This window comes from Phoenix dactylifera, chromosome 17, assembly GCF_009389715.1.
Source record: "Phoenix dactylifera cultivar Barhee BC4 chromosome 17, palm_55x_up_171113_PBpolish2nd_filt_p, whole genome shotgun sequence".
Lineage (NCBI taxonomy): Eukaryota > Viridiplantae > Streptophyta > Magnoliopsida > Arecales > Arecaceae > Phoenix > Phoenix dactylifera.
In genome coordinates this window covers 8,047,023-8,062,014 of record NC_052408.1, presented here as the reverse complement: position 1 = coordinate 8,062,014, position 14,992 = coordinate 8,047,023, and the positions used below count along the sequence as shown (strand labels likewise).

The 14,992-nt window shown below is 38.4% G+C and overlaps 1 protein-coding gene across 4 annotated transcripts; it reads left to right on the top strand.

Moving 5' to 3' along the window:
* Positions 1–7,762: 7,762 nt before the first annotated feature.
* Positions 7,763–12,399, top strand: LOC103712240 (WAT1-related protein At5g47470-like). Of its 4 annotated transcripts, XM_026806636.2 has the most exons (9): positions 7,765–8,247; positions 8,384–8,449; positions 8,753–8,912; positions 9,027–9,099; positions 9,638–9,754; positions 10,560–10,803; positions 11,286–11,447; positions 11,599–11,750; positions 12,039–12,399. In XM_026806636.2, exons 2-9 carry the CDS (start codon positions 8,390–8,392, stop codon positions 12,175–12,177), a joined length of 1,107 nt encoding a protein of 368 aa, XP_026662437.2. In that variant the 5' UTR covers positions 7,765–8,247; positions 8,384–8,389; the 3' UTR covers positions 12,178–12,399. The 4 variants fall into 4 exon arrangements, with proteins under 4 accessions (XP_038970788.1, XP_026662437.2, XP_008796936.2 ...); XM_039114860.1 differs by lacking the exon at positions 11,286–11,447 and having other exon boundaries at positions 7,763–8,247; XM_008798713.4 differs by lacking the exons at positions 8,753–8,912; positions 9,027–9,099 and having other exon boundaries at positions 7,770–8,247.
* Positions 12,400–14,992: the final 2,593 nt, after the last annotated feature.

Genomic DNA, 14,992 nt, shown 5'->3' with positions numbered 1-14,992 from the left:
AGAATATGGAACCATGCATGCAAATAGGCCAGAGTTGGGATTTCAATAAAAAGAAACTAGGTGTATGATATCGATCAACATTTGACCTAATCAAAGTCGTAGCATCCCATGCAATCCTTACACCTACGACCGCAAGTGACATAAGAAAATGACATAACCCTTAAAAATGGAATGTGAGGTATGTCCCTCTATATGGTAACATAGCTCTCTGCATTTGTGTCCCTCCACTATAATCAATAACCATGTCAATTCTCAAGAAATAAGATATTATATAACACCATTGACTCGTAATAACACGTATTGATTAAGGTTAAGGATCGATAAAACATGGAGAAATTATTTCTCAAAAATAATAGACAAAACTATAAATATACTATATATATATTTTTTTTAATTCTATAAAATAATTTATCGAAACAATTTTGACGGTACTACTGATGGATTTTATTTTGTCTAAGTAATCCAATTTTCTAAACTTTTTATTCTCCCTTTCGGTAGTGGATTCCTTGCTGGCCATCTCATGAATTTTTAGTGCAAGTCTTAAACAATCAATAATCTACTGTAGATAGACTTCGTTCTTATTCTATACAACTTGGTCATTAAAGTGACTTAACCTGCAGGTCAAGGAAAATATAAATGCTATTGCATGATAAGAACCGCATCAAATATAAATAGTATAGTTTTTGCTAGAATTATTCTCGCACTAGCCAATCAGTAAGACATAATGTACCCATTTGTTAATATAGAGTTAGTACTCTTACGATTAAAACAGTCGCCACCATCTTATGGTCATCATCTACCATCAATATCAACATAATGCAAGATCCTAATCTTATTCTTAGCAATCAATTCTCCTTTGACTGAGCAATCCATTACTATGGTGTTGTTATGGATCTTAGATATCTAGTACCAATTAAATATCACATGCTATTAGTTATACCCAAAACTATGCAAGAATTAAAACAAATTATTTAATTAATATCTCTAAAAGTTTATCTTATACAAAATGATTGTTTTTTTTTTGGATGTAATGGGATGTTTTAAGCACCTGGATTTTATTATGAAAATTTTATGTACATATAGAGCCTTCAAGTGATACATTAAGATTTAAGATTAAGAGTTAAGACTTCTACCTTATCAGACACTCACTAGAGCCTTCAAGTGATTCATAAATTACTTTCATGCCTTAAAATAGTTCACTAATGACATAATCTTAAAGCATAATTCATAAATTTGTTTTTGAGTGAAGGATGGGGTGAGCACCATCAATTCATTTCAATTCATAAATTTATCAATGTATACAGCAAGAAACTCGAAAAAAAAAAAAAAAAAAAGGCTCGGCTAGCTCATCAATGGTTCACGGGAGGAGTAGCAGAAATTGGAGATTGCTCATTTAATAAAATATTGTCTGCCTACTTGTTGATTCATTATGTTCCCCTGTTTGCTGGGAAATGCAGAAAATATGCATGAAGATTCAACATTTCTAATGATTCATTTGCCTAACGGTTGAGTAGGGAATTAAAGCATCCTCTTGACTCATGTAAACTTCAATAATTATGATACTAATGAAACTAGAGAGACCCAAATTCCTACAGGCACGTGCATCGCCTAATCTAATATTTGTCATCTCTCGGACAAAAAGACAGATGCTAAGATAGTTCGACCGCTTATACATCTATTTTGTCTGTGTTTTAGCAATCCTAGAGTTTTTTTTTCATACGATCTAATAAGGAGGTAGGAAGAAAGATTCTCACTTGTACAAGAGATGCAGATGATTTTCGGCTGGGCTCTAAGAAGTTGTGTTGCTCGAGAATTAGTTGATTACAAAACTCTAAAGTTGTGTCATGTTCGAGTTAGATATCAATTTGCTAGACACAACCCTCAACCTGAAATTTTTGATAGGTCTAATTTTGAACCCATGCTACACCTATTGATCCATCTCCTTACATACAAGTCATGTTCGATCACTACAAGTCTTAGCTAGTTTCAAGAGAGAAGTATGGTGTGGATCGAAGATTTCTTTCAGGCACTTGCTGATAAACTTCCTAATTTTTGAGCATTTAGCACTTATCACTATAAACTAATTTTACTAGTCACCTCTTCCATTAAAATTTCATTGAGATGCTGCCTCTAATGCCTTCACTGCATGGTTAGGGGATCCAATAGATTTTTAGGAAGAGCAAAATTAAACCACAAGTGAACTCCATAGCATATGATAGGGTTCGATAGAATATTCTTATGCCTCTAATATTCCATTCAATATATTTTTAGAATTCAAACAAAATTAGTGTCAATTTGATGATTTCCCTAGTGTATCTATCATTCAATGGACCTGTAATTAAACTACAAGTTGCTACCCATAACATACTATAGTATTTCAAACAAGTAGTAGCCACTTGAGAGGGTGGATCATAAGCAAACAAAGTCACCTCTAAGCTGTTCCCTTGTATGCCTTCATTCCCAAAATCAAGCTGAAGAGTGCAAGCAATTAGTCCGGGGATTGCGAGTAGTGTAGGAATGATGTTGTATAAAAATTAGGAGCCCTATCAGCAAATTTTGATCCCTTTACGCTCCCTCAACAATGACTTCAATAACAGTTGTTTGGTCCCCATTCCCAGAAGCAAGGGCTAATATTGTATCGAATATAGCATGTCATCATCACACTATCTTATTATATCTTGTTAATCTTGTTTGCGTCCGTTGAGAAGTTTTGATTCCTCTCGTTTTGAAAGGGAAGTTTATGGAGAGCCCTTGCGTCTTGCTCTGTTAAAGATATCGAAGAGAGAACGACACATGAAGGTAATGGATTGGATATACCGCGAGAGAATAGGAAATTATCGACACCTTTTCACCAACGGTCATAAATTACTCTTGTGACAGCTGATGTTGACCACCAAAAGCCAATATCTATGTTAAAGCCTAAAGGCAATTAAATATTGAGCTATTGCAGTAATTAGGTCGGCAGATTACTAATAGCTTTAAAAGATACAACTAAAAATTGGGGGTTGTATCACTCCTACGTAAGTGGTGTGGATATTTGAATTCTCCAACATTTTGATTTCCTTTTTTAAGTTCTAATCCATTCTATTTAATTACGCCGGTGACTATGGCTGCCAGTGAAATAGTCCTTACAAGAAACAAAAAATAACGAAGGGCTGAGATCAACAAAAAAAATGAAAGAAAAAAATAGGACCATGGTTGTGTCACCTAAGCCTCTTTCTTCTTTTTTTTTTTTTTTTTCTTCTTTTTTTTTGAAAAAGGAAAGAGGGGGGTGAGGAGGACATCACCCGCGTAGCAACCTCCACTAGACCCCCTCTTCGCTGGAGAATGTTCGGGAAAGCCCTACCAACGTGGAAACCCCTTCCTCGTGTGAGTACGTCATACCAGCACCACCTAAGTATCGGCAGATCAGATGGCGTCTTCACCTAGCAAACCAGGCGGGAGGCATCCGGTCTCCGCATTTAATCGACGCCCGCGCATTTCGAACTTGGGCTACTTCGATGGAATCTTAGCCTCGTTCCAACCGTGTAGTTCACCTAAGCCTCTTTCAATGAAAAAATTATTGCCTACACCGCATGCACCAATATGACCGTACACGCAGAAGCAGCCCAATACATTTGGGGGCCTAAGACGAACTCACTAAGAGGGACTTTTTTTTTTCTGTTTTGTCTTGGAGGCCTTTTCTGCAGTGGACCGACCTAAGGCGAACTCACTAAGGAAAACCTTTTTTCTTTCTGTTTTGTCTTTGAAGTCTTCCCTACGGTGGGCCTTCTATGGGCCAGCGCTTTAGGCGACCGCCTCAGTCGTCTAAAAATTAGGCTAGCCCTGCATACACGTAACCAATAATAGCTGCAGATTCTTATGGATCCTATTCATCAAACTTGCATCTCAATGCATCATCATAAAAATCAGTAATTGTGATTGTCTGCATGCACGACTATTATTTTATTTTTTCAAAGACTTTGTAAGTAACTTGCCCGGCCAATTTTCTTTCCTGAATGTTACTTTTCCCCGGAGAACCGGTCAAAAGTAAGCATGACTATAGCATGCCAAGATTTCCAGTTGAATTGTGAAAAATTGAAGTAAACAAAATGAATCTTTATTTAATTATACAAAAGTAACCTCAAAGTGTAACATATTAACAGGTAAAATAATCTCCTTTAAATTCAAACTTTTAGAAGGCAGTCCTGAACCAAGGTCACGGAGAGCTAATTTTTCCTTAGGAGAATCCAGAGCCAATTTAAAACATATTTTATTCAAGTTCTTTTTTATCATTTACAATGCACAAGAGATTCACAAAGTCCATCATACAAGGTCAGCATCTGTAAATTGTCTTTTCTAATGTTATTTCTAGATTTCAGTATAAGACTCCTCAGGCAAGTTAGCATGAAGCATTAGAAGACCACACAGCTATGCACACTTTCTTATCCATGCATTGAATATTTCCAATACTGGTTCCGATTCTAACCAGCTCCCTTGAGACGCAAAAGTTGCATGGTGATAGATTTCCATTGTAGCAGCATCAAATCCAAATCTGTTAAAGATCTGCACACATCATAGATTCAATTGGTATCTTGTTGTCTCTTGGTACATAGAATAATTTTCTGGATACAGAACTTTTCAAAAGTCAGTGATCCAAAAATCTTTCCAATATTTTTCTTTGCTGGTAAATCTAATGTTTTTACTTTCAAGAACAAGTTAGTGTGATGAGATGGGTGTCAACCATCGGATTCTTTTTGGCTATTAAACAGAATAACCTAACCAAATGAAACTAATAGCCCGTAGTCAAAAAGGTTGGGACTTCAAGGGGATGGCAGACTAAATTTCAGGGCTTATTTCAATAAAGTCGAATGGTCCTCAGCCTCTCTTACCTTACCTTCAAAGAGAACACATAGTCAAACAAACGTAAGCCAGAAGAACCACCAACCAGAAAATGTCAGTCTGTATGGAAAAACAAAAAACATAAATAAAAATATCAAAAAAAAAAATCCCTAAAGAAAACTCCTTTCACTGTGGTTCTCCTCAAATTCAACTATCTCTTGCACCTTATCAACATGGAAACTCAAAGTGGGACCAATTTAGGTGAGACTTGATGGATTCAGCTAATGATGCTTATGGATGTGGCTTAAGAGTGGATTGAGAGAGTTAATTTACTAATTATGGACACTTATCTATAATATGACTGTTGTGATTGAGTGAGCTTCATTGGGTATGATATTTTTTTGGCTGCACAAAACCCACTCAATCATGACTGTTGCACCATAGTGATCCTCTCCAATCCAACCTTGGAGACATTTAACCAATTGTCTACAGTTCTTTGGGTAAAACTATGGCTTACTTGTCGCACCCACTTTTCATACAATTGGAGGCTCTAGGCTTAAATTTTGATAATCCTATTCAATGTTTAAGAACATAAAAATATAAAGCACTTTAGATTTTCAAGGATTCACATATAGATCCATGGCATGAACGAGGCAACTCGGGAAACAACGTTCAAGTAATTAACTAATATATAAAAAACACTTAGAATATAAAATATTAAAATATAATTAATATATATATATATAAATTGATTGATTTACATGCAGAAAAAATATTTAATTATAACCATATATAGCACATAATATAGATACAAAAGACTTCTAGATGAGTACTATGAAAGCTCAATCCAGTCGGATCACCGATCACCTATTCACCTAAAAAATTAGGTAAGTTATTTACGTTGGCACGTTCCCTCAAAATTAACCTACTCACAATATTTCCATTTCTCAAGTTTAGGACCCCATTAATTATATTATATAATTCTAGCAATATTTATTATTACAAAAAGAAAAAGAAAAAGATTGTGATCTGCAAGCATTAAAATAAAATTAAAAAAAAACAAAACCAAACCAACTGTGAATCTACAAATTTACTAACTTGCTGCCCATGATATAAATTTAATGCTTACCAAACTAACACGCTTTAAAATAATAAAAAAAAAAAGAAGAAAGAAAGAAAAACTAAACTAGCAAATATGGTTCTATAAATTTATCTAAAAAATTAGCAATTGCCACCAAAATGGTAGCACGGTTGGAACAGGACTAAAATTCCACCGGAGTAACCCAGATTTGAAATGCGTGGACGTCGATTAAATGTGGGGACAAGATACCTCCCGCCTGGTTTGCTCGGTGGAGTCGTCATCTGGTCTGCCGGTACCGAGGTGGTGCTAGCTAGGGTAACGTACTCACATGTGAATAATGAATCAGGGGAGGAACTCATGAGTCGGAAAGGGTATGTGAAAACTTACGGCCTGCATTGAACATTTTCTGGTGGAAGAGATGTACATTGAAAGCTACTACGCGGGTGAAGTTTTTTCTCCCCTCCTCCTATTTTTTACCAAAAAAAAAGTAGCAATTTAACTATAATTTATAAATTGGACCAACCCAACTCAAATTGGACAATCCCCAACCCAGAATTTCATCATTCTCCTTTTTGAGCAAATTAAGCGGCGTCCAGCACTTAATAACAAAATTGGCCTCCATCGTTCTCCTCTTTGAGCATACCAAGTGGAGTCCATCACTCCACCCTGGGTTCAGATTGAGCAAGGAAGTTGCAGTCCCACATCCACTCATTCTGGACTCGTGTGACGTCCATCTGACGCCAGAGAATCGTGCCCGCAACAACACTTAATCACCTTCTCAAGCTATCCGTCCTCCTTTTGTCCCATGCCACCCTCTCTTAGGACGCGTACCATTTACGGCCCCCCTTCCTCCTAACTCTCACCCTTGGCTCTCTCTCATTCCCTTAAGAACAAAAAAAAAGAAAAAAGAAGCCCTCTCTCTTGAAGTCACCTCCCATGCTTGTCGTCTGGCTCGCACTCGGGGGGTTCTATATACACCCCCCCTATTGCTAAGGACACCCCCCAAAAACCAAAAAGAAAATACCCAAACTAACCTTTAGTGTAATTACCATATTGCCCTTGAAATTTTCTCAGTACACCCCCCTTCCTCCTCCTCCGTTTCGTTTTGAAAAGAAAAAAAAAAAAACACCCCTCAAACCCCCCTTAAACCCCTCGATCCATTTACATCGTTTAGGCGATCTTTGAAGGAGATTTAAGCCCCATTCGAAGCATGGACAAGCAACTAGTGATTTGGGACGAAGAACCGGCCGCAAAGGTACGTGTTCCACCTTGTTTCGAAATTTTTTTTTTCACGGTTCGTGCTCCGTTCGGCACTGGATCGCCGAACAAAAGGCTTCTGTTCGGCTGAACAGTGCCGAACAGAAGCCTTCTGTTCGGCAACCCTCAACCGAACTCTTCTGTTCGGCTGCACAGTGCCGAACAGAAGGCTTCTGTCCGGCACTGTGCAGCCGAACAGAAGGGTTCTGTCCGGCTCTGTGCAGCCGAACAGAATGCCGGCGACGAGAGGGAGAAGGGGGAACGGGGGGGTTTTGGGCGTTGGCGAGGTGCTTTGGGCGGAACAGTTCAAAGGGAGACGGAGGGGGTTTGGCCGCCGGCGAGGTGCTTGAGGCGAGGTTTTTTGGGCGGAAGGGAGAAGCCGGCGGGTGTTTTGGAGGGGAAGAGCGGGGTGGGGGGGGGGTTTGGGGGGTGTAGAGAGCAATTTAGGTGGGGGGGTGGGGAGGGTAGGGGATAATTTAGAAATTTTTAATTTTTTAGGGGTGTCCTTAGCAAATGGGGGGGTGTAGAGAGTATTTAATTTTTTTTTAATTTTTGGGGGGTGTCCTGAGCAATAGGGGGGGTGTATATAGAACCACCCCTCGCACTCTTTCCCTTTCCCAAATATCTTTTCCACAGTGCCCAACTTAGAGCAAAGAGCCATGCTGAGTTTATAAATAGAAGAAGAGGAGGCCGCTTCACCAGAGCCCAACCCAACGGCCATCTTTTGAGGGAGAGCCAAACCTTTTATGTTCTCACACCACAAGAAGACTGGTAGGTTGTGAATTCAATGACTGTGAGTTAGGAGGGAGAGGAGGGGAGAAAGAATCCACATAGAATTCTAAGAACCGTCTCCATTCCTCTTTCCTTCCCCCTATCACCTTGGAGATGTTGGGCTCCTCTTCTAGAGGGGGATTCTTGAAGGAGTTTCTAATCATCTCGGGCCTCTTCGGGGTGCAAGTTGTTTTTGGGGTTTACACGGTTATCTTGAATCGGATTCTTGGCGACGGACTCAATCCTTTGCTGCTCATCGTGTTCGGGAACTTGACCACTTCCATCATCTTTCTTCCCTTTGCAGTCATTTTTGAGAAGTATGTGCGTCGCAGAGTTGCAGTCATTCTTTCTTTTTCTCTGTCTTTCTGTTGCTTCCAAATCATATACGTAGTAACAAGTTCTTTTGAGACGTTAAATAGCTCATTAATTGGTTGTCGTGCTTCCATTCTGTAGGAAGAAATGGCCTGCAAAGTTGAGTCCCACTTCCATGGTTCAATTTGTGCTGCTCGCCCTTGGAGGGTAAGGAACTATAATTTTCATTGATGACTTCTTCTTTTGAAATTTCAAGGTGGCGAAGTTAGCTATAATTTCCATGGCATCAAGGCATCATCATGTAAATTTGAGCATTAAGCCAGCTTTTACTTTTCAGTATTTTTCTTCTTTTGAAATTTCAAGGTAGTGAAGTTTACTATAATTCACAGGGTAGCAAGGCATCATCATGTAAATTTGAGCATTAAACCAGCTTTTATGTTTCATTATTTTTCTTCTTTTGAAATTTCAAGGTAGTGAAGTTTACTCTAATTTAATTTACATGGTTGCAAGGCATCAAGGCATCATCATGTAAATTTGAGCATCAAGCAAACTTCTATTTTCAATGTTTCATTGGTTTTTTTCCCGGAAAAGGATAAAGGGCAGGCCCCACCCAATTCATTAGACGTCATCTTATTCCAGCAATCGAAGACACCCATGGGCTTTTATCCAGGTTTAATTCTCCCTTAAAGGATAGCGAATTCTGCGAGTAACCAAGGAAGGCTTATCCACTCGGTATAACATCGATCACTCTTCATCTTGTTCCTATTCCTACTATTTGTGTTAGGTTGCTGTGGAATAGGCTGTGTTGTTGGATGGCACCGTTGCCACGAAAAGCATCACAGGCATCTAACCCTCAGGTTGCAAACACGTTGGGATGTCAATCTTTCTTTCCATGTTCCCAAAATCTTAGAATCTTTTTTTTGTTGCGACTTGGGATATGCTAAGGTATAATTTATCAAAACCTGGACCATAGACCATTTGCATGGATGATATCATGTTCTTCCCACTTTGGTAAAAGGTCGGTGGTTCGATTTTGATTGATGTTAGCCTCTAAGGGTGGAACAGCTACAGTGTAGAAAAGGTGTAGAAGCATGAACACAATCATATATGTGTGTGTGTGTGTGTGTGTGTGTTCAATAGAAAAGCTAAGGACATCATGGAGACAATCAAGTTATTAAATATTTTCATCTGGTTCGATTTTGATTGATGTTAGCCTCTAAGGGTGGAACAGCTACAGTGTAGAAAAGGTGTAGCAGCATGAACACAATCATGTGTGTGTGTGTGTGTGTACAATAGAAAAGCTAAGGACATCATGGAGACAATCAAGTTATTAAATATTTTCATCTGGCTTATAAAAAATAAAAGTTGACATAGCTCCATGTTTCTTGTATTCAGAGTTACCATGTATCAAGCTATACTCTTACTGGGAATAAAGAAAACATCACCTGCCATTGCCTCTGCCATGCCGAACCTCGCTCCTGGCTTCATCTTCATCATCGCAGCTTGCTTCAGGTGTTTCTCCTTCTCCAACAGACTTATGGTGATCCCAAAAGTACTTGTGCACTTGCACACACTTGGAATAGATTTTGTGCATCATGGCTTAGTTGTGGAGAAGCCCTCTTCTGAGCATATAACAATGGTGAGAGCATGTCAAGTAAACCACCTATCTTGGAACTGATAAATTTAATTCCAGTTAGAACATTAACAACTCAATTGATGGTAGAAGCATTAATCACTACATCATGGTAGAAGCACTTGGCACCAAAGGCACAAGTTAAGACTAGTATAGGTACCCATGTCACATGTAACTTCTTCTCCATGTCCAGTTTGGTGGATTGGCTCTAGTTATTTGTTTCCTAACAGGTTTACACAAGGTGGGAGAGTTGTTGATTCCATTGTGCTTTAATTGTCTTGTTTGTTATTACCTCCCAATCCCAACACAGTTCCCATACTTGAATCAAAGTAGCCATTGAAACATGCGTACTTGAGATCAAAAGCACAAATTAAGAAGCATCCAGCATAGATACTGATGTCGCATGTCTTTTCTTCCCCATGTCCAAAAAAAATAATAACTTGTAAATTTGATCCCAATATATGGAGGCAAAATTTACCCATTTAACTATGAGTAATTATTGGAGAAAAAGAAGGATAGACATCCAAAATACATGCCCTCACATAAGATGACCTGGAATTTGGGGCTTGACCTAAAAAAGTTAGGGCTGCCCCATAATTTTAGGCCTAAAGCCACACCCCTAGTAAGCTTGCTTTCTTTCTCTCTCACATACACATTCAAATAATTATTTGGCTACTTTTGTAGGTTTGAGAAATTTGATATAAGGTGCAAGTACAGTGGAATCAAGATCTTGGGGACCTTGGTGTGCTTGAGTGGAGCCATAGTCATGAGCTTCTTACAAAGCCCTTCGACCTCGCCCATGCTGACATCTAACAAGTTATCCCTCTTGGGTGAGCACATGAACATGGCCATCAACAAGGAATGGATGTTGGGATGCTTCTATCTCCTTGCAGCAGTTATCATCCTGTCTTGCAACACAGTTTTGCAGGTAACCAACATCTAAATTATACTACTAAAACCTTCCATGTCAAACTCTATTTTAACCTTCTTCTAGGTTCTTTCAACCCTAATTCTACATCCCTTCATTAAATAAAGTCATTCCCACAATCAGATGATGAAGATAATAGGCAAGATAGAACTAGGAAATTTGGTTAGAGATAGTCGATAACTCAATAAATATAGGGAAATATAAATATACGATGGCCCATGAAAACAATAGAGAAAACAATAGACAAAAAGCTAGGTTGTAGTGGATATCCACTGATTTGTATCATTAGTTTTTGAAGCTATATTATTTCTTGTTGACTCCTAATGCTCTTTCTCTCTCTCTCTCCCTCTCCCTCTCTTCCCATTCTTTCCTTTGACACATTCACATGTACATTCCTTCTTCTGTTGTTAATCTTTCCTTGTAACTATGACTAGTACACACATTATCTTCTCTTACAATCACAAAATTAATTTGCATTGCAGGCTGCAACAATGCTCAGCTTTCCAGCACCATTGTCCTTGTGTGTTATAACCTCCATGATGGGCTCCATTCTTACTGCAATGCTGCAATTCATAGTAGAAGGCAGGATAGACACTGGATCTCCTACGATTAGTGTCGCAAGCATCATTGCCCTTGTGCTTGGGGTACCACACCAATCCATCTTTGATATTTCCATTAAATATCTAAACTTCTAACTTAATTTTCTTTGTAGCTTTAATTTTTTTTTATTAAAGAATGGGTCGCCTTCGCAGCCTGTAATCGGTGATGATTCCATTTTGTTCTTATGACAAGCAGGGAGGAGTGGTGATAGGCGGATGTGTTTCATTTCAGACATGGTGTGTCAATAGAAAGGGTCCGGTCCTGGTGGCCATCTTCAGCCCCATCCAAACAGTCTGCTCTGCAATTCTTTCAGCAGTTCTTTTTAGACAAACTATCAGTTTGGGAAGGTAAGATTGATTTCCCAATCCAACTAATATCCTTGGATTTTAGCCATCAAACTGGTGGGATCAAACACTCTGCAGGCTAAGCTATAAGTGTTGCTGCTATTAGAACTGCATGAAAATTCTTGACATGTAAAATTTTAAAAAAAAAGTTTTATTGTGAAGAAAAAGAAAGATAAAATCATGATGTTGATATTAAGAATCTCCAATGCACCCCTTATTTTTCTTTTTTTTTTAATTGTACCATCTTCATAGTAACATGAGGGCTAACCCAAGTCTATTGTGATGATGCAGCTTAGCAGGAATAGTTCTCATGTTTTCTGGCCTTTACTTGGTCTTATGGGCAAAGAACAATGAAGGTTTCAGTTTAGTTGATGCCGGCGAGGACTCGACGCAGCCTACCGATGATATCGAGAAGCCTCTGCTGTCTTAAGTTTTCTCCAAGTTATTGTGTGAGTGGGACTTAAGATGAATGTGCATAAGTAACTTTTTAAAAGGAGAGAGCAGCCAGAAGGCTCCCATGCTACTCCTATGTGTTGATATGTAAAGAAAAAAATCTCTGAGTTATGGATTTTCTCTTGACAACTCTAAAACTGAGATTGTAGAGGAAAATGTAAAAGGGAATGGTAATGGAACTTCAAAATACTTGTTAGGAGTGGACAACAGCCTGATAGATTGAGGCCAATTATGACCTTAGGCTCAGTCCATGCTGGTACGCTATGCTAATCTCAGCTTGGCCTGCTTTGACTCGCACAGACCCTAGCCTAAGTTTGGCCGCTTTGCATACAGGGGCGCAAATTGAGCTTGAAAGTAGCATGTCTTAGATCATGGTGGGTATACATTTACTTAAAATTTCTGAAGTTTTTCGAGTCAGATATGTTTTCAAGTTCGGCCGGGTTTGGTTCGACAGCTTGTGCAACCCTATCTAACCCAAATCAGCCCAAATTTGTAGAATAAGCTACCTTCCTTTGTAAGCTCCAAATCCAAGCAAAAGCAAGCTTAATTCAATTGTCTATGATTAGTATCGAATCCAAACTGACCTAATTGTTGTTTGATTCAACCTGTCCAGACCCAACATAATCCGAGGTTGAAAATTTCGGAGTTGGGTTGGGTGTGCATTCGGGTGGCCAAGGTGATCCTTTAGTTGGGTTACCTTAGGAAATTAATGGATCATATCTCAGAAAATTAATATGCGCGAATGTATGCAAACACATTAAAGATGCAACATGTACAAGCTCGGTGGGATGAATTATATATTTTTCTTAGCCTGAGGTTTAATCCATTTGCATGACTGCAAACACATTTATCGTTCGAATCAGGATTGTAAATTGCTAGCCCAAGCATTGTCCAAATTCAAGTATAGAGGCAACTCTTTCTCTATGCCGGGCTTCTAATTTATGAGTGGAAGATGATTTCAGCTCTGTTATCCAGCAACATGGCAGTATGTCTGAAGGCACAGCAAATGGAGGCAGCAAAGTAGATGTTTTTCATGATAAATGTCGATGAGCTGCAGGACTACATTTTCTTTAAGGACTAATCTAGCAGCAGATCGGCTCGTGGAAATTATAGAATTTCGATTGTAATCAGAATTCCAAGGCAGAACCAACATGCTCTTAATTTTATTATAACCTTACATCCGTCTTTCAATCTCAATGTTTCTGTTCTTAATCAAAGAACACATATTTTACTACATTACTTCAAAGAACAATTGTTCTCTGTTTCATCGTATCCTAATTTAGCAGGTGGATAACCAATAGAAGAATGAAAAACTAATTGGTTCGGTTGCTGAAGGAAGTGCTAGTCTTAGTCAACATTCAATCCATTTACCTCACAAGTTCATTTTACGCAGCAGAAGAGTTTAAAGATTGACCTAGAATCCTCTGCAATGCGCATTTTGGCACCGCTCGATAGCCCATATCGAGCATGGATTCAGCATGCTATATATCGGTGCTATATATCGCTAAAACCACCATCAGGAGATGAATGGCTATCAATAATAATATACCGCATATGAAGATCGCAACCATGTTCTTTTAAGATTTTGTCTAATTTTTCAATCTTTTTCATCTACACTAAGATGCTAGAAGCTGAACGGCTGGAGCGAGAAACATATTATGAAATAAGTGGGCTTAATCTTCCACCTATGTGTATACAAAAGCCTCTTGTCAATGGGAATCAAAATTAGTAGAACAATCAAAACCCCAAACAGAGTTTAACAATAAACCAAGAAACCAAGATTAAAACTACCATCATTGTCAAGCTAAAATTCTCTGGAAACTGCAAACAAATAGACAAGAATGATCGAGCGAAATCAGCGAAAAAATAAGCAAATGGAAGAAACACAAGTTATGTACCCCCCCCCCCCCCCAAAAAAAAAAAAAATAAAATAAAAAATGAAAGAAAGAAAAAGAATGATCGGTCAACCCCCGGAGGGGTGGGCTCAGATTTCAAAAATGATAGACAAAGTGGAACTAGGTATATGAAAAAATGACCCATGAAAATAATAGATAAAAACATAGGCAGTCCAGAATCTAGTCTGAAGTGGATTCCCACAGATTCTGTTGTTAGTCATGCAGCTAAATTATTTCTTGTTGACTTCCAACACCTTCTCATTCTTGTTTTTGCACACACCCCATGCTACGAAAATTAAATTAAGTACATTTTCCAAATACGAGTCCTAAGAAACTTGTCAAAAAAATGTTTCTTGGTGACTATGATTATTAATATGAGTAGTCACCCCTTAACAAAGTTGATTTCATTGCAGGCTGCGACAATGCGCAGCTTTCCAGCACCGCTCTCTTTGCGTTGGGCTCCATTCTTACTGGAATATTGCAAATCAAAATAGAAGGCAAGATAGATGTTGGATCTACTGCATTTAATATTATTATAAGCATCATCGCCATTGTGCTCGGGCTATTGTATATCGATCTCGAGCAATTTAAGATCTCTTATTAAATTTCTAATCTTCCATTTCAGTTCTGGCTTTGATGTCCATTGAAGTGGAATTTCATATTATTCTGCTAAGACTCTAAGGGCTTGTAATTGGTAATAATTCCATTTTGTTCTCATGACAAGCAGGGAGCAATGCTAGTACAAAGAGTGCAGTCCTAGTGACTGATGAGAGCACAAAAGTGCAATCATCGTACCACTATAATCAGTATTATGGTTAATTTTTAATAATAAAATTAATTAATTAATATTGTATTTGTGTTTGAGTGCAAGGAGTCCAAAAGACCCAATAACATTGG

Excerpts from the sequence above, each read along its gene's own strand:
- LOC103712240 (XM_026806636.2), top strand. The coding sequence starts at position 8,390 with ATGGCCTGCAAAGTTGAGTCCCACTTCCATGGTTCAATTTGTGCTGCT. Across the intron at positions 9,100-9,637 it reads CACAGGCATCTAACCCTCAG|AGTTACCATGTATCAAGCTA; the intron begins GTTGCAAACACG and ends TCTTGTATTCAG. Across the intron at positions 11,751-12,038 it reads CAAACTATCAGTTTGGGAAG|CTTAGCAGGAATAGTTCTCA; the intron begins GTAAGATTGATT and ends GTGATGATGCAG.